Source organism: Lepus europaeus, chromosome 10 (genome assembly GCF_033115175.1).
Source record: "Lepus europaeus isolate LE1 chromosome 10, mLepTim1.pri, whole genome shotgun sequence".
Lineage (NCBI taxonomy): Eukaryota > Metazoa > Chordata > Mammalia > Lagomorpha > Leporidae > Lepus > Lepus europaeus.
Genome location: NC_084836.1, coordinates 31,419,621 through 31,439,697, shown reverse-complemented (window position 1 = coordinate 31,439,697; position 20,077 = coordinate 31,419,621). Strand labels below are relative to the sequence as shown.

The window sequence follows — 20,077 nt, the reverse complement described above, 5'->3', positions numbered from 1 at the left end:
GTCTTCAGAGCAGCCCATAGCCACAGGGACATCACACATGCAGCTGAGTTTTCCATGTTTGCTTCCCTAACAGAATGTAAGCTCCAAGAACAGAGAACTCTCTCTCCGTCACTGTTGTCTGCCCAGACACAGTGCCTGGCACTGAGAAAGCCTCAGTAATTATTAATGGAATTTTAAAAACAAAAACAAAAATACTTTTTAAGGGACTTGAGACTGACTTCTATTATTTATAGCCAATGAAAGCTGATATTTTGAAATCTTTGAAATTTGTTGCACAAAAATGTGAATGTACTTAATGCCATTGAACTGCACACACAATAATGGTTATAATGGTAAATTTTATGTGATATAGGTGGCCCTTGACTTAACAATTTTTCAACTTTACAATAGCATGAAAGGAATAAGCATTTAATACTTTGGATTTTGAATTCTGGTCTTTCCCTGGGCTAGTGAAAGGCACCACGATGTGCTGTCTCGATGTTTGCAGTGAGCCTCAGCTCCCAGTCAGCACTGCAATTACAAGTGAACAAGTGATACTTTACTCTGTGTTGTGTTACTGGGCCAGATGTTCAGTACATTAGGGGTATTCAATGCATGTCTTACTTACAATCTATTCACCTTATGGATGGGCTGATCAGGATGCAATCCCATTGTAAGTCAAGAACATCTATTATCCACTTCCACAAGAAAAAATCTTTGCAATTCAAACAGTGAAAAGTTCACTTATAACACTTCTAACAACCAAAAGTTAAAGGCAAATTGTTCCCCCTCAATGAATTCTAGAAAAGCAACACTGTTTGAAAAGTTGTCTGTATTAACCTGTACTTATTTTTGGCTGATGGCCTCTTAAAAAAACACGAGTTATCCCATAGTATTTATTATTATTTGAAGTATAGAGCTACAATAACCTTATGTTTTAGAAAAATTCTTTCACAACTAAAAGGAGATATTTCTTACCTGCATATATTTTTCAATGTTTTCTTTAGCAATCATTAGAGAAAAAAATTACTTTAAAAATTGGGTAATACTGAAAATTTTAAAAGTCCAGAATCTCAACACTCAAACACAATTAACACCTAAATTTCTGTGTACCTTATCTTTTGTTAATGCACTGGTCCTTTATATTAAAATCATGAGTTCTGAATTTTATCCCTGTAAACATATTTTTCATGCCATAACTTACATTATATTCCTCTTTTAACGGCTACATAAGCTATTTACTTAATTGCTTTTTTATTTTGAAAAAAAATTGGTTATTACTTTTTTAAAGATGTATTTCATTTATTTGAAAGGCAGAGTTACAGAGAAAGAGGCAGACACAGAAATGGAGAGAGGTCTTCCATCCACTGGTTCACTCCCCAAATGGCTGCAATGGCTGGAGCTGAGCCTACCCAAAGCCAGGAGCTGCTTCCGGGTCTCCCATGTAGGTGCAGGGGCCCAAGGACTCAGGCCATCTTCTACTGCTTTCTCAGGCAATAGCAGAGAGCTGGATCGAAAGTGAAGCAGCCGGGACTTCAACCAGTGCCCAAATGGGATGCTGACACTGCAAGCCATAGCTTTAACCCCCTGTGCCACAGTGCCAGTCCCGATCTAATTTATTATCCTTATAAATTACACTGAAAGCAATACCTCTGAATATAAAGCTTTACCCAAAAGTATATTTGTTTAGAATAAATTTCAGGCCATGGAATCACTGAAGCAAAGACTCAATATATTTTGCAAAATGATTTCTACAAAGATGACACAAGTTTGTATTTTGTACTTATTTATTTGGAAGAGTTACATAGAGAGAGGAGAAGCAGAGAGAGTGAGGTCTGCCATCTGTTGGTTCACTCTCCAACTGGCCTCACCGGCCGGAGCCATGCTAATCTGAAGCCAGAAGCCAGGAGCTTCTTCCAGGTCTCCCATGCAGGTGCAGGGGCCCAAGGACTTGGGCCATCTTCTACTACTTTCTCAGGCCATAGCAAAGAGCTAGATCGGAAGTGGAACATCCAGGACTCGAACCAGCGTCCATACAGGATGCCAACACTGCATGTGGAGGCTTATCCTGCTACACCATAGCGCCGACCCCACAAGTTTGTATTTTAGAATCAGGAGTAGAGGCTGCGACTGTGGCGTACAGTGATGGCATTCTGTATGGACACTGGTTCAAGTGCCAGCTACTCCTCTTCTGATCCAGCTCTCTGCTAAGGCCTGGGAAAGCAGAAGATGGCCCAAGCGCTTGAGCCCCTGCACCCACAGGGGAGACCCAGAAGCTCTTGGCTTCTGGCTTCGAATCAACCCAGCTCCCACCATTATGGCCATTTGGGGAAGTGAAGCAGCAGATAGAAGACCTTTCTCTGGTTCTCTCTTTCTGTAACTCTACCTCTCAAATAAAATAAATAAATAAATACATCTTAAAAATATGCTTTTAAAAATCAGAAGTATATTTCTCAATAGAAGGCATATCCTAAAAATATTTCTGTAAATTAAGATGCATGGTGGTAAACAATGCTTAGTCTGGAGAAGTCCGCTATTCATCTTCTCTTACACTATGGGCACCATCCCATCCCTATGCCACATCTAGTAAGTTTGGGCTCCAAGAACAAGCCCATAATACATTCTGGGCATGAAGACAAACACTGAATTTTAATTACTTAGGTCCATGGTATACATTTAAAATTCAAATACTTGGGGCCGGCACTGTGGCATAGCACATAAAGCTGCCGCCTACAGTGCCAGTATCCCAAATGGGCGCTGGTTCGAGTTCCAGCTGCTCCACTTCTGATTTAGCCCTCTGCTATGGCCTGGGAAAGAGTAGAAGATGGCCCAATTCCTTGGGCCCCTGCACCTGCGTGGGAGACCCGCAAGAAGCTCCTAGCTACTGGCTTCAGATCCGTACAGCTCTGGCTATTGTGGCCAATTAGGGGAGTAACCCAGCACACAGGAGACCTCTGCCTCTCCTTCTCTCTCTGTGTAACTCTGACTTTCACATAAATAAATAAATATAAATATAAAACCACATAGGCCCTTGCAAATAAAAATAAAATTCTAAAAGGACAAACAAGTGCTCTACTTATCCTCTGCTTATTCATTTGAATACACTGCCCATACATTAGGAGAAAAAGTAGTATCACTTGTATTATTTTTAATATTTAGCTGCTTAATTTACCTACAATTTTAAAAATTTATACTGTGAAATAAACATTCAAATTTGTATTTTTCTAAATATACATCTAGTTATCTTACCTACATATCAAATAGTCCATGTACTTCCCCACTAATTGGAAATGCCACCTTTATCACAAAACAACTTCCCATATAAGCATGACTCTGCCCAGGCCTTTCTATGAACTATTTCCTTAATGCTGCATCATTAGCACAATATTTTAATTGCTATAGTTTTATACTACGTATTGAGAACTGGGTGGAAAGTTTGTTCTACTTTTTTTCCTAGTTACTTTTCTCCTGGCTGGTTGTGTATATTTATTATATCTAAAATTTGAATGTGAGATAATCATAAAATCCATCTCAGATCTCTCCCTGGGAGCATTCTGCAAACCTTGGTATAAAGATGTAGATCACCCAAGACACAGTGAATAGGCTCACTGGGCAGAGGAAATAAAGTCAAAATTCAGAGCTGCAGGGACCAGCATGTTGGCATAGCTGGTAAAGCTATTGCCTGCAATGCCAGAATCCATTTGAGTACCAGTTTGAGTCCCGGCTGCTCCACTTCTGATCCAGATCGCTGCTACTGGCCTGGGAAAAGCAGTGCAACATGACCTAAGTGTTTGGGCTACTGCCACCCACGGAGGAGACCTGGAAGAAGCTCCTGGATCCTGGCTTCAGCCTGGCCCAGCCCTGGCTATTGAAACCATAAGGAGAGTGAACCAGCAGATAGAAGATCTCTCTTTCTCTCTTTCTGTAACTCTTTCAAATAAATAAATAAATCTTAAAAAAAATTCAGAGCTGCAAAAGGAACAGAATTTTGAGGAGCATGAGAGAGATGCTTTCAGACTTAAACTGAGCCATGCTACTAGCATTCCAGATCTCCAGCCAACAGATAACTTGTCATGAGACTTCACAGCTGCTACAATCATGTGAGTTAATTTCTCAATAAAATCCCTCTTAAATATCTTTACATATAACCTATTGGTTCTGCATTTACAAACACTAATACACAGAGGCTGGTGCTGTGGCACAGCAGGTTAAAGCCCCTGCATGTAGTGCCGGCATCCCATAAACGCACCAGTTTGAATCCAGGCTGCTATACTTCCAATCCAGCTCTCTGCTATGCCCTGGGAAAACAGTAGAGGATGGCCCAAGTGTTTGGGCCCCTGCACCTGTGTGAGAGACCCAGCAGAAGCTCCTGGCTCCTGGCATTGGATCAGCTCAGCTCTAGTTGTTGCAGCCATTTGTGGAGTGAACCAGCAGGTGGAAGCCCTTTCTCTCTCTCTTTGACTCTACATCTCTCTGTAACCTGTCTTTCAAATAAATAAAATTTAAAGGCTGGCGCCGCGGCTCACTAGGCTAATCCTCCACCTTGCGGCACCGGCACACCGGGTTCTAGTCCCGGTTGGGGTGCCGGATTCTATCCCGGTTGCCCCCCTTCCAGGCCAGCTCTCTGCCATGGCCTGGGAGTGCAGTGGAGGATGGCCCAAGTCCCTGGGCCCTGCACCCGCATGGGAGACCAGGAGAAGCACCTGGCTCCTAGCTTCGGATCAGCGCAGTGCACTGGCCGCAGCGGCCATTGGAGGGGGACCAACGGCAAAAGGAAGACCTTTCTCTCTGTCTCTCTCTGTCCACTCTGCCTGTCAATAAATAAATAAATAAAATTTTTAAAAACCACTAATACACAGACTATAGCAAAAGACATCTTTTATTTTTATTTACTTGTTTTCATTTTTTTTATGTTTAAGGCAGAGACAGAGAGAGTGTGATCAAGATCTCTATTTTATTTGCCGGTTCATTCCCCAAATCCCTGTAATAGCAAAGGCCAGGAACTCAATCTAGGTGTCCTACATAGGTGGCAGGGATCCAAGTACTTCAGCCATCACCTGCTGCCACCACCAGGGTGTGCATAATAAGCAGGAAGCTGGACAGGATGTGGAGGAACCAGGGCTCAAACCCAGGCATTCCAGTGTGGGCAAGCCAACAAGCATCTTAGCCACCACGCCAAACACCCATTTAGCACATGACATCTTCCAACCTAAAATTATACATCTCAGCAAAAACATCCATATGAGGGCTAAACAGAAAGCTGACAGAAGTCATCACCAGGAGACTGCATTACAGGAAATGGTAAGAGAAGTGCTGAAAGCTGAAGAAATGACACTCAGTGGAAACATGGGTCTACACCAATAAATAAACAGTGTTAGAACTGGTAAACACATAGTTTAAAATCTTTTTTGTTTTTGTTTTAATGAATTTATTTTTAAAAATATTTATTTATTTGAAAGGCGGAGTTTACAGAGAGGCAGAGGCAAAGAGAGGTCTTCCACCCGTTGGTTCACTCCCCAGATGGCCACAATGGCTGGAGCTGTGCCAATCTGAAGCCAGGAGTCAGGAGCCTCTTCCAGGTCTCCCATGTGGGTGCAAGGACCCAAAGACTTAGGCCATCCTCTACTGCTTTCCCAGGCCATAGCAGAGAGCTAGGTCAGAAGTGGGGCACCAGGACTTGATGCAGCACCCACATGGGATGCCAGCACTGCAGGCAGCAGCCCTGTTTTTTACTTTAAAAGAAAATTGGCTGCTTAGTGTATTGTGAACTTACGTGAGGGAATAAAATTATGAAGAAGTAGGTAAGTAGAGATATATTTTTGTAAGTTCTAATTTATATAAAATATCATAAAACTAATTCACGAATAGACTGTGATAAGGATGCATATTATAGCCTCTAGCGGTTACAACTGAACAGAAAAAATAAAGACAATATAAGGCTAAAAAGTCATTAATATAGGGGTGGGAAGAAATATTCAATCCAAAAAAAAGGAGGGCAAGTAAACAGCATACAAGACAAATAGAAAGGGTCGGCGCTGTGGCATAGCAGGTAAAGCCGCTGCCTGCAGTGCTGGCATCCCATATGGGTGCCGGTTTGAGACCCAGCCGCTCCACTTCCTATCCAGCTCTCTGCTATGGCCTGGGAATTCAGTAGAAGATCACCCAAGCCCCTGGGCCCCTGCACCCGCGTGGGAGACCTGGAAGAAGCTCCAGGCTCCTGGCTTCAGATCGGCACAGCTACGGCCATTGTGGCCAATTGGGAAGTGAACCAATGGATGGAAGACTTTCTCTCTCTCTCTGCCTCTTCTCTCTCTGTGTAACTCTGACTTTCAAGTAAAATAAATAATAAATCTTAAAAAAAAAAAAAAACAGAAAACAGTAAGATGGTAGACTTAAATCTAATCATAAGATTAGTTACACGAATTTAAATAGTCTAAGTATGCCAATTAAAAAGCAGAGATTTTCAGGCTTAACCACTTAGACGTAAAATTTGCCCTCTGGCAGTCAAATACATAAAATACATTGAAGATGATAACAGCTACCTGAAGTCAAAACCTCCAAAATTATGTGCAAATGTATGAAATGACTTTTTTTATTTTTTATTTTTGTAATTTATTTTTTTATTTTTTGACAGGCAGAGTGGACAGTGAGAGAGAGAGACAGAGACAAAGGTCTTCCTTTTGCTGTTGGTTCACCCTCCAATGGCCGCCGCAGCTGGCGTGCTGCGGCCAGCGCACCGCGCTGATCCGATGGCAGGAGCCAGGTGCTTCTCCTGGTCTCCCATGGGGTGCAGGGCCCAAGCACTTGGGCCATCCTCCACTGCACTCCCTGGCCACAGCAGAGAGCTGGCCTGGAAGAGGGGCAACCAGGACAGAATCCGGTGCCCCGACCGGGACTAGAACCTGGTGTGCCGGTGCCGCAAGGCAGAGGATTAGCCTAGTGAGCCGCGGCGCCAGCCATGAAATGACTTTTAAACATCACCTAAAGGTGACCTCCTGAGGAGGAAGAACTGGAATGTGAGAGTGGTAAAGAACTGACATTAGGGCCAGTGTAGCAGAACAGCAGGTTAAACTGCTGCTGGTGACACCAGCATCCCATAAGGGTGCTCATCTGAGTTTCACTGCTCCAATTCCAATCCAGCTCCCTGCTGTTACATCTGGAAAAGCAGCAGATGGATGGGCTCAAGTACTTGGATGTGAGTCTCAGGCTCCTGGCTTCAGCCTGGCCCAGCCCAGCCTAGGCCATTGCAGCTGTCTGGGAAATGAACAAGTGGATGGAAGAACTTTGTCTCCATCCCTTGCTCTCTCTCTGCCTCTCTCTCTCTCTCTCTCTTTCAAATAAATAAATCTTTAAAAATGGGAGGTGGTAGGAGGCACTGTGGTGTAGTGGATAAAGCCGCTGCCTACAGTGCCAGCATCCCATATGGGCATGGGTTCCAGTCCCGGCTGTTCCACTTCCAATCCTGGCTGCTCTACTTCCAATCAAGCTCCCTGCGGATGCGCCCTGGAAAGCAGTGGAAGATAGCCAAGTACTTGGGCCCTGCAGTCCCATGGGATGCCCAGAAGAAGCTCCTGGCTCCTGGCTTCAGATCAGCCCAGCTTTGGCCACTGTGGTCATTTGGGGAGTGAACCAGTGGATAGAAGACCTCTCTCTCTCTCTCTCCCTCTCCCTCTCTCCCTCTCCCTCTCTCCCTCCCTCCCTCTTTGTAACTCTGCCTTTCAAATAAATAAATAAATCTTAAAAAAAGGAGTTGACATTAATTGATATTTTACATTCATTTATGTATTTAATTTTCACAATAACACTCCGAGGAAAGTACTCCCATTGCACCCATTTTATAGGGGACAGACTAAGAGGGTAAGTAATGTGCCCAGGGTTACATGCTAATGAGTCCATGCTCTTAACTCCTCTCTGCTGAAACTAAGCAACCTGACTGTATCACCTGAAAGATACCCCAACAAAAAGAGTAGAATGAGGCAGAGAGCAAGAGCCACTCAGCCTGCTTTCAACATGGCCCAGAGAAGGTTCCTTATCAGTAGAACTGATTGCACAGCTTCCTTGGCAGGTATGGACATGTGGAGGAGATGGCCAGGTGTCACTATCCCATCCTGAGAAAAGCACCCAGCAAGAGTTTTTGAACAAACTTCCCTTGCTGACTATTTTCTGATGTTACTGGCAAAGGAAGGCCCTGACTAAGGCACACAGATGTCCCAGGCTCTTTGGCAGTTAGCATTTTCATTATAAACAAGTAACCTGGCATCTGATTTACGTTCTAGATGCTCCTAAATGTTTTAGGCATGGGTACAGAGGGAAAACATGACTTCCATTCCTACAGATCTTTGGAACAAAGTCATGAAGTCTAACTTCTCACAGGAAGATGCACACTCTGACAGGTGGGCCTCAGTGGTCTGTTGGGCCCTCTAAATGCTGGTCTCAACTCTCCTGTTCTACTTGCAATGAGATGAGTCAGGAAGAAAGAGTATAATAAGCACATAAGACAGAGTCTGTCAGCATGCCATAGAGCACAGACGTGGCAAGTTGCCAAAAGGAAACCGAAATCCTCATCATGAAATTCCATCAAATTATTTATCTAAGAACTCTCCTCCATGCAGGTCTCTGCAGAGTTTCACATGAATCACTCACTCCCAACAGTAAGAAAACACCTAGTTTAAAAAAAATCCCTCAGAACTACGAAACATCAGCAGGATAACAGTGTTCCATTATGAACAGGCGTGCTGAGCAAGAATCAGTCAAAAGGGACAAGAATATAGTGAAGCCACATGACCACTGCCATGATGTTTGTGTAATACCCTGGATTTGCTATAAAAGACTCCAAAAAATAACTCTTCCCGGAAGGAACCCACAGCTTCTCCAGTTACCTGCAGGGGAGAGGCCAGTCTAAGTCTGCTCATCACCCTTTCATTGTTTGATTCAGCCACACTTGTGGCACAACTTCTCTGAGCCTTCCCCGTCCCTGAGCTAACATTCCACTGTGCTTTTCACACTACGAGTGCACCACTCTCTCCCAATCCCAACCTCCCTCTTTTCAGTCAGGTCTTGAATCAAGCATCACCTTGAAAGAAATGCCTCCCCGACCTATGAACGCAGAAGGGCACCACCCAATCCCAGCACTCTCTCTCATCCTGCTCTGTCTGTCTCCCTCCAGGAGAGCAGACTCCGTGAGAGTAGAAATTTTCTGCTTTACTTCCTGCTGTATCTACAGAATTTAGAGCAGTGCCTGGCAAGAGAACATGGCATGCATGAAATGCTTTAATTTAAAGCTTAGTAAGGAAGAGGGGCTGAAACGGACAGACTTCATAAAGAGCACAATGTGGCAGCAGAAAGAATCACAGTGGGCTCAGCTCAGGAGTCAGCAGCCCTTCTTGGGGGCAGAGACGCAGGGCAGAACTGTGAGGCCAGGGTGAGAGTAGGGGGCTTCCCAAACATAGGACGCAGAGTGCAGAAAGGCACAGAGTAGCTCAACGCACACTTGAGGAACCCTGAATAGCTTCAATAAGGCGAATAGTGAAAGGAAACAAAGACAGACGGGATATAATAGAAGGCAGGGCCCACATGCCAGGGCAGGGAGCCCCAGAGGGGCTGTAAGCTGGGAAGTCGCATGGCCAGATTTGCTTTGTACAGAAGCAGGGGGAGGGTGGAGGATGAAGTGAACCTGTAGCAAAATGAACAGGCAGGAAGTTACAACAAAAGTCTCCACAAAAGCCAAGGCTGCTGAAAACTAAAGCAGCAGGGTTGAGGCTGGAACGAAAACAGGTGTCTTAGTTGAATGCAAAGATTCCAGTTTTCCAGAATTTCATACTACACCAGTATGACTTCCTAAAGAAGCATTTTTTGGGGTAAGGAAGGAAAAAAAAAAAGGAGAACTAAACATCTCTCTCTCTCTCTCTCTCTCTCACACACACACACACACACACACACACATGCTGTAATACCTTCAGGTATGGTTGTGTCCAGAAACCAAACCATGTGATTCGAGGGCAATCTGTTTTGTCTTCATCTGGCAGCTCTGCTACCCTCTGAAACAATGTTATGTCCAGGGCAATTCTTTGCTCATGGTGCCCCTTAGCAGCCACTGGCTTAAATTAAGTATAAAATTAGCAATCTAGAAGGACGGCTACTCCAAAAAGATTCACACCTCTGGGCCAGCCTCATGGTACAGCAGGTTAAGCTGCAGCCTCTGAGGTCGGCATCCATTATGGGCACAGGTTGGGAAAAGCATGGAACATGACCCAAGTGCTTGGGCCCTCTGGGAAATCTGCAAGAAACTCCTGGCTGCTGGCTTCTGCCTGTCCCAGCCCAGTCGTTGTTGCCATTTGGGGAGTGAACCAGTGGATGGAAGATCTCTCTCTCTGTAACTCTGCTTACTCCTCTAGAACGAAGATGCTGTGTTCCCACAGCAAGCCCAAGCTGAATGCCCACAGCTGGGGCCACTCCAGCACTTACCACACAGAGGGGCCGTGGTAGATGGCTGGGTTCTTCAGGAGAAATGCAGTTACCACTACCAAGAAATGAAGCATGTGTGCAAGGCAGACAGAAGTGCAGAGTTCTGTCACCACTTTCTCTTGAATTGACAAGAGAGAACGACATTTTCAGCGGCTGCTCTGCAGTTTCCCTAACTGCTGGTGGGAAGGCTGTGTGACGTCATCACTGAATCCTAGAAGCTGTCCATCTGTATCTCTCACCCTCAGAGAGAAACCTTACTACCCTTATTTCCCACAGAGGCTGAGAGTAGGGAGCTGACCTGCCCATGAGTAACGATGTGCTGCAGGTAGGTATATGAACACTGGACTATCTTGTCCTACAGGTCTGGCACAGTCAGTGTTCTGACCACAGCTAGCTAATTAGTGTCCCCAGAGCACACCACGTTCCCCCAGGCCACAGTGTACTCCTGCCAATCCCCTCCTTGGGATTCTTTGCCTTTTTCCCCCTCTCACAAACAGGCCGCTGCCTCCTCTTCCTCTTTACTCTCAGTTCCGGGCCTGGAAATGCCTTTCTTCTCCTCATACAAACCTAGTTCAAAGGCTCATGCATATACTTCTCTATCACCTATCCTCACTGGGCACACGTTTTAAAATTATTCAGTTTCAGTTTCTTTTTCATTGAACGACAAGTTCCTCAAGGCCAAATCTGTTTTTCGCCTGTACATACCCAACCCAGATAGGTGGTACGTCACAGGGGCTATGCTTATTACAAGAATATTCTGAATAACAAAATTCCAGATTATTGGTAATTTTTCATAAGTTATTCTCATATTAGTGTTATTTTTTCTTATAAGTATATATAGATAACTCAATACAAAACCAATGAATAAAGAACCTCCTAGAATTTACTTTCAAGAAAAATTTTCCTTTACATGAACAACTTGTAGGGTGCCTTTTTACCAGTAGAAAATGAAAACTATGTCAGTCACTATCACTCCATTAATATCAGTGCTGTAGGAAACTCAATCCAAACATCATGCTGAATTTGCAGTAACCAAGACTAAACGGATCTAGATAGAATTCTGCCCCCACGTCCAACACTTCCAGTGATTGATTGGTGTATACATAGGTATGAGAGCTATAAACACCTACCTTCCTTCTTTTCGGAAGTGAACAGCACATAAGACATACTGGATAAATAGAGGGCAAATGAAGCATTCTTTTTTGTATAGTTAAATCAATACTCAATGTTTTTGCTTAGTGCTGAGCTCTCTGATGAAAGAGATGGTTCTTTTGCCAAGGACACCTAGAGCAGGCTCATTATATGAGCTGATAACTCTTCCTAGTACTTGACCCGTATGCCTGCACCTCTGTTTTCTGCCTCCTGTTCTTTACTTTCTTTGTTTTTTTGACAGGCAGAGTGGATAGTGAGAGAGAGAGACACAGAGAGAAAGGTCTTCCTTTTTGCCGTTGGTTCACCCTCTAATGGCCGCTGCGGCCGGCGCATCTCGCTGACCCGAAACCAGGAGCCAGGTGCTTCTCCTGGTCTCCCATGCAAGTGCAGGGCCCAAGGACCTGGGCCATTCTCCACTGCCTTCCTGGGCCACAGCAGAGAGCTGGCCTGGAAGAGGGGCAACTGGGATAGAATCCGGCACCCCAACCAGGACTAGAAGCCGGTGTGCCGGCGCCGCAAGGCGGAGGATTAGCCTGTTAAGCCACGGTGCCGGCCCTGTTCTTTACTTTCGAAACATTTTTTATTTATTTTCATTTGAGAGTTAGACTGGGGTATGTGGTGGGGGAGACCTCCCATCCACTGACCCATTCCCCAAATGCCCAGGATCTGGTAATGCAATCTAGTTGTGGCAGAGACACAACTCCTTGGGCCATCCTCTGCTTCCTCCCAGGGTGTGCAGTGCAAGAAGCTGGAATTGGTAACAGGACTGGGAATGGAACCCAGGTACTCTAATGTAGAATACAAGTGACTCAGTGTCCTAACCACTGTACTGGACACCTACTCCTGCCCAGCTCTTCTTTATACCATGATTTTCTCAACAAATACAAATGATTTTGACCAGCTTCTTCAGGCCATCACATATGTCATCCCTTAAGAAGGAAAAAATTATCATTTAATGCTTTAAAATGAGATATCCAGGGGTGGCAATGAAGATGCTGGTTAAGATATTTACAGCGATTACTATGTGGGAGGCACTGCTATAAGAGTTATCTATATATCTATTCATTTAAGTACCATAACAACCTATGTGGCAGGTAACTGTTATCAGCATCCTAAAGTTACAGGTTAAAAAATAAACAAACAAACAAACCTGAGGTACTGAAACACTGGTAACTTCCCCAAAGGTCACATGGCTAAGAAGTGGTAGGGCTGGGATTTCAATCTATACATTTGGGCCCAGGTTCATGTTTCTAACCACACAGTTATATGGCATATATGGAAATCACACTATGATGGCCAGTGTCCAAACGTGGCTAACAGATATTCAGAAGAAGAAAAGAACATTGACTACAAATATGATCTTCTACCTTTTTTTTTTTTTTTTTTCTTATTTTCCTGAGGCTTGTTACCAGAGATTATAATCAACACCTCCTAGGCAATAATCTTCCCTTGAGACCATAAAAGAAAAAAAAAAAAGACGAAGACAAGAAAAAGAGCATAAAAAGACTGAAGGGTGTGAGCTGTAAGGAAAACTGTTCTCTACCCCAACAGCTAGTTAGAAATTGGTAACACCCCTTGCCTGGCCAGGACAGATGGTTTCAGCCAGGCACCTGATCTAACTGAGGCAACCACAGGATCTCACTGCCAGGCCAAGGACACAAGCTGGACTACAGTCACTCTTTGGTACTTTCCTTTTCTTTCTTTTTTTTTTTTTTTTAAGACTGACATTTATTTGAAAGTCTGAATTACAGAAAGAGGGAAAAGAGAGAGAGAGAAATCATCCATCTTCTAGCTTGCTCCTCAAATGGCTGCAATGACCAGGGCTGGGCCAGGCCAAAGCCAGGAGCTTCTTCCAGGTCTCCCACGTGGATGGGAGGGGCCTAGACACATTAGCAGGGAGATGGATCGGAAGTGGGACAGCAAGGACTTGAACTGGCACCCATATGGGATGCCGACGCTGTAGGCGGCAGCTTAATCCACTACGCCACAATGCAGGCCCCTCCCTTGATACTTTTTTTTTTTTTTTTTTTTTTGGACAGGCAGAGAGGACAGTGAGAGAGAGAGACAGAGAGAAAGGTCTTCCTTTTTGCCGTTGGTTCACCCTCCAATGGCCGCCGCGGTAGGCGCGCTGCGGCCGGCACACTGTGCTGATCCGATGGCAGGAGCCAGGTGCTTCTCCTGGTCTCCCATGGGGTGCAGGGCCCAAGCACTTGGGCCATCCTCCACTGCACTCCCTGGCCACAGCAGAGAGCTGGCCTGGAAGAGGGGCAACCGGGACAGGATCGGTGCCCCGACTGGAACTAGAACCCGGTGTGCCGGCGCCGCAAGGCGGAGAATTAGCCTAGTGAGCCGCGGCGCCGGCCCCTTGATACTTTTCTAACCAGAGCAGGGGAAGAGACAATTTTCTTCTCTAGTCACAAAGCTGTGACAATTGAAGCCAAGAGCTTGTGGTGACCTCAGCACAGCAAGTTTGAGAGAATGAAGCCAGCATGTAGAGAAGGCCAGAGATGAGACACAGAGACCTGATAGTACTGGAATCCCAACTCCAAGGTTATCAAGCTCATCAGTCAATTAATTGCCTTGAAGAGAGGAAAATACCTTAGAGGGGTTTTGTCATATTCTATGAAGTGAGCCCTAACCTGAATTCTCAAACTCACTCTCCTCATCTGCAAAATGGGGGCAATGACAGAGCCCTTCCCTCCCAGGTGGTTCTGATGGGGAAACGGAAAACGCACGCTGTTAGCTGACAGGCAACACAAGCACCTGCGGGAATGCGGCCCAAGACTGCAGTCCTCCTACACTGCTCTCCCTCTGTCTCATCTGGCATGACAGCCAGCACTGCGGGCTGTAACTTCAAGCTCTTCACTTCCTGCCATCTCCACTGCCCCTACCTTGGCCCAGGCCAGAGCTTATACTGCAACAGCCTTCTACCACCTTCTCCCCACTTCTGGCCTTTCAACAGCCTGTTCTCCACACAGCAGGCACAGTCATCCCGGGAAGTCGAGGGCATCTCATGTCATGCAGGGACCAAGCCAGAGCTGTCCCTGACCTGTCTCAGTCTCCCTCTGGATCTCTCCTCCTCTGCTCCCACATCTGCCCCTGGCTTTACCTCATAGAACCTCCAGGTTCCCACCTCCTTTCAGGAACTTGTTCAAGCCTCTCTTTTAGGTCTCTGTTCAAAGGCCACTCTCCCTGTGAGGCAGTGCTTGAAGGCCCTGTTTAAAACTCCAGACCCCTCCTTACCCCAGCACTGCTTTCCTCCATAACACTTCCTATCATCTAGCCCACTATGTTGATTTTCCTTTTAAAAAATTTTATATGCTCTGATTTTAATTTATCTGAAAAGCAGAGAGAGGGAGAAATCTTTCACCTACTGGTTCACTCCCTAAATGCATGCAGCAGCCAGGGCTGAACCAGGCTGAAGCCAAGAGCCCGGAACTCAATCCAGGTCTCCTACACAGGTAGGAGAACGTAAGTACTTGAGCATCCTCTGCTACTTCCCAGGAAGTGTGTTACTGGGAAGCTGGAGTTAGAAGCAGAGCCAGGACTCAAACCAGGAACTCTGATATGGGTTAAGTAGCATATTAACTACTGTGCCAAATACCAGCTCCAATATTCCTGTATTTTTATTGTCTCTCTAAAATGTAAGCACTGTAAGAGCAGAGGGTTTTGAATGCTTTGTTTACTATTGTTGCCAGCACACACTAGACACACAAGAAATATCAGCTGAGTAACTGAATACATTCTCAAGCTCCTGTTCTGGAGGTGGGAGGCAAGTGTGACCTACAGCAGAAAAAGAAATACAGAAATCTTTTTGCACTTACTTGGCACAGCGTACCCAGTGTGTGTGTCGGTACAAGGAATATAAGAAGCGCTGGCGATACATGTTCCATACTTTGATGGATTTGTCTTCAGAAGCTGTTGCTAGTAACTGGCCATCAGTTGAAAAGTCCACACTTCTGACTGGAGCTGTGTGAGCTTTAAATTCCGACGATTTCCCTCTCCTAGAAATGAACAGTTTAATATTTGTAACTTGCTTAATTATATTTAATACTTAATCAGTGTGCAGACCCTGAACATATTAAATAGTTCAACTCTTTTTCTTTTTCCAAAGAAACCTTTTATTTGAGGAATACAGACTTCATGCATCTCGTAAGTACAGCTTTAGGAATATAGTGATTCTTCCTACTGTACCCGCCCTCCCACTCACAAGTTCAACTCTTGTGAAACCTAACGAAGGTCTGAAAAGGCCAAGCTGCACTTCCTTCGTCATTAATCCCTCATCAATCCCGTTTCAAAAACTGAGAATAACCACAAAGAGCCTGGCTGTCTTCACTCCTGAAAGGCATCTGCTGGTTTTTTTTAAACTGGAAACCAGGAAAATATTTTTTAACAAACCTTTACTAGGCATTTTAAGTTCCTATTGTTGCTCTAGAAATGGCAATGTATGAAGAAGTTATAACTTAAAATAAACTAAGATTGATTTAATCAGTAGCTCCGAAGTACTGTTTTCAGAGTCACACGGGAGCAATCTGGTTGGGAAGAGGAGACGTCCGCTATGTCATTTGCCTGTACACAGGATGTCCCCCCAGCAGCGGACTTTCCTTTTCCGCCCAGGGCAGAGAGCCCTGGTGTGCACTGGAGGCCGTGTGCGCATCCTGTAGGCCTAATCTTACATTCACAAGCAAAACCAAGGATAAATGGTAATCACATACTTCAGTCCTAACACCTGAAAAGTCAGATACATTTTTATCCTTAGCACAGGTGCAATAAAGAGAACAGAAAAAGAGAGAAAAAAAATAATACGAGACATCAGAAGAGAAGAAACAGAAAACATGGTTGGAGCAGGCTAGACAGGGCTGCAGTTCCTGAGTGATATCTGGAAATACTATATTGTGTCAGTGTTTCCAAGAGTTCCAAGCACTTTCACATCACACTGTATCTAGGACTTAGCACTTCTTCTGCTTATGAAGTCATATTTATAAGAGTGATACCTTATGGGGAAAATTGCATAGTTTCTTGAAAAAGATCAGACAACAGAATTTAGTCAGACACAACACATTTGATTCAGATGTTCAAGTGTTCACTTACCTCCCATATACCCATACCTCATCCAATATTTGCTACCTTTGTTGGTCAGAACAATGTCCACCTAGCTCCAGGCCAGAGACCTGGAAGCTACAATCCACCCCACCAATTCCTCTCCTCCCACAGTTAGTAGTCAGCAGACCACATTGCCTGCACTTCCTAAATATCATTTGAATCTCCCTCTTCTTTATAGTCCAGCTCTGCCTGCCATAAGGTGGATATATCCTCAACATCCTTCACCTAGATTATTGAGAAAGCCTCTTAACTGGTCTTTCTACTGTAATCTTTTATCCCCTCCAGTCACCTACATTCTGTGCTTATTACCTTGCTAGAAGTGTATCACCAAACAGATAAAGCCCAGTGTAAACCTGTCATTGGCTCCCTCCAAAGCAAAGCACAACGCCTCTATTCTTGGGTGAGACACCCTGCTACTGTGCTGAACTTTGTACTCACAACAGTCAAACAGCTCCACAGACACACCTGTGCCTTTCCACTAAGCTTTCTCAAGCTAGGCTGTTTGCCCCATCCCCCAGAACCCTGTGACCAACCTACACAGGCTTAATCGCTGCTGATCTGCTATAACTATTTTACTTACTAATCATACAGTGACTTTTTACAAAAACAGACCACTTTCTCTGCCATTAAATAGTAAGTTTCTTGAGGATGAGAATGATGATTTATTCATCTCTCTATGACTAACATCTACTACAATGTCAGGTATATAAAAAGAGCTCAATATATTTTGCTGAATCCTACTGGGAAGAATCAATACTTAAAGGTTCTTAGATCCGGGGTCCAGTGCCGTGGTGCAGTAGGTTAAGCCTCTGCATGTAGTGCGGGCACATCCCATATGGGCACCAGTTTATGTCCTGGCTGCTCCTCGTCTGATCTAGCTCCCTGCTTTTGGCCTGGGAAAACAGTGGAAGATGGCCCAAGTGCTTGGGTTCCTGCACCCACATGGGAGACCCAGAAAAAAGCTCCTGGCTCCTGGCCTCAGGTTGGCCCAGTCTGGCCATTGCGGCCCTTTGGGGAATGAACCAGCAGATAGAAGACCTCTCTCTCTGTCTCTCCTTCTCTCTCTGTAACTCTGCCTCTCAAATAAAAGTGAATAAATCTTTAAAAAAAAAAAAAAGGTTCCTAGATCCAACCTTGCTTACCGTATCTTCCAGTAGAAGTCAAAGGTAACTTTATCATTATTTCTATTACCTGATATATGTACTACATCAGGAAAATTATATATTTTATATAAATAAAAATTAGGAGGGAGTAATCTAGGATCAATCTATGAGATTTTAATGAGAAATGACGAGTATGGTTTGGCCTGAATTTTGGTAGCAGGCCTGGAGACAACAAAGCCCGGCATCTGCAATGACCAGAAAGCCACCAGACTGGCAGTGACCTTGAAACCTGCCCTGATCTTTAGTTCCACACCTCATACTCCAGCAGGCTACTCTGCATGCCTTTTCCCAAAAGGCCCTCCTCTCCGTTGTAGGCTGGCCTGACCACTGTATCCTGTCTCAACAGGAAGCACATAGGAAGGCAAGATAGGAGTGCCCTGTGTTTGCTGAGCTGCCGCTTAACTGGTTTCTAGTTCCTCATCTGAGCATTGAGTTCTTGGCCTCTCACATATTTACTTGCCCTTTCAGCCAACTTTTCTTGACTGCCCACTGTGATGAATGAGTTCCAGGCCAGATCTGCTTCCATATTTTTCCCACCTATTCTTTCTCAGCCTTCTAGTGACCACTGTGGTGCTGATCCACAAATAGGGCTGCCAACATTGCTGTCATCCCTGTACAGGCAAGACATTCCCCTTCTTTTTCAACCTGAGCTGGTGTTGTGACTTATTTTGACCAAAACAATGTGGCAGAAGTGACCCTGTGCAAGTTTCAGGACTACCGATCTTTTTATTTATTTATTTATTTATTTATTTATTTTAATTTTTGACAGGCAGAGTGGACAGTGAGAGAGAGAGACAGAGAGAAAGGTCTTCCTTTTGCCATTGGTTCACCCTCCAATGGCCGCCGTGGTAGGCGCGCTACAGCCAGCGCACTGCGCTGATCCGATGGCAGGAGCCAGGTGCTTCTCCTGGTCTCCCATGGGGTGCAGGGCCCAAGCACTTGGGCCATCCTCCACTGCACTCCCTGGCCACAGCAGAGAGCTGGCCTGGAAGAGGGGCAACTGGGACAGAATCCGGTGCCCCGACCGGGACTAGAACCCGGTGTGCTGGCGCCGCAAGGCAGAGGATTAGCCTAGTGAGCCGCGGCACCGGCAGGACTAACAATCTTAAAAGGCCTCGCTGCCTCTGCTGTTACTCTCCTGAAACTCAGTTTTCATGCCAAGGAAAGCCCCAGTTACACTGCTGGAGAGAGGGCATATGAAGAACCAAGGCAGCCAAGCCAACAGCCAGCATCAAGTCCACAGGCTGCCAGCTTATTTAGGCTACATAAGTCATCTCAGCCAACACCACGTGGGGCAGAAGAACTATCCAAACAACCCACAAAATGGTGGGAAATGACAGTTTTTGTACTAAGTTACTAAGTTTGGGGATTGTGGTGTGGTGCTAGATAACTGACAACTAACACACTGGCTTTCTTCCCATTGCCCTGACTCACCACTGCCTTGGCTCCACAACATGATTTACAAAGAGAAATTAAAGGCATCTACATACTTTTAATCACTGTACTTAGATTAGCTATGACAAATTCATGACTCTCTCTGTTTTTAGCTCATCTGTCCTAATACAGTTTATTCACTGAGATTTCTTTGAATTAGTAATAGGAGATTAAGGCTGCTGTGATAAAGATAGCAAAAAAAAAAAAAAAAAAAAAAGAAAGAAAAAAAAAAAAGAAAAGAAAAGTCCTAAACTCCCAAAGCATTTTGGGACATGCTTCTCCTTCTGGACCCAAAAACTATTCTCTTCTCCCTTGTGATTTTCCCCTCTTCATGCTTCTCCTCAAGGGTTTTTTGTTTTGTTTTGTTTTTTAATGACCATTGGGATTTAATTCAGATTTATGAGCAAGGGCTTTCCCTTGGGTGGTAGCAGAAAAAAGTGTCCATTGGGAGGGGAACGCCCCATGGGCTTTCTTTCATTTAGGAGTGCCTAGGCCTGTTCAGTCACATTTACAACTAAGTCAAAGAAAATGCCCAAATTCCTATCCTGTAAAGTATTTACAGGGGAAAATAACACCATGTGTGGAATGTGGGATTTTTTCTAAAAATATTCTAGGAAGAAAAGTGGGAGAGGAAAACAAGATTGGCAGAATACAGATAATTGCTGAACCTTGTTGATGGGACTATGGTGAGAGTTGTGCTGCTTATTCTATTTTCATGTATGATGCCGGCACTGTAGGTGGCGGCTTTACTTGCTATGCCATAGCGCCGGCCCCCTATAATT

General features: G+C 44.8%; 1 protein-coding gene across 3 annotated transcripts in view; it reads right to left on the bottom strand.

Annotated features, from left to right (window-relative positions):
- POC1B (POC1 centriolar protein B) overlaps window positions 1-20,077 on the bottom strand; it is a 169,941-nt gene that overhangs the window by 124,383 nt on the left and 25,481 nt on the right. For all 3 annotated transcript variants that reach the window (XM_062203141.1, XM_062203140.1, XM_062203142.1), the window contains exon 4: window positions 15,420-15,599. In XM_062203141.1, the coding sequence (XP_062059125.1) occupies window positions 15,420-15,599 (180 nt within the window). The remainder of the gene's footprint in view (window positions 1-15,419; window positions 15,600-20,077) is intronic.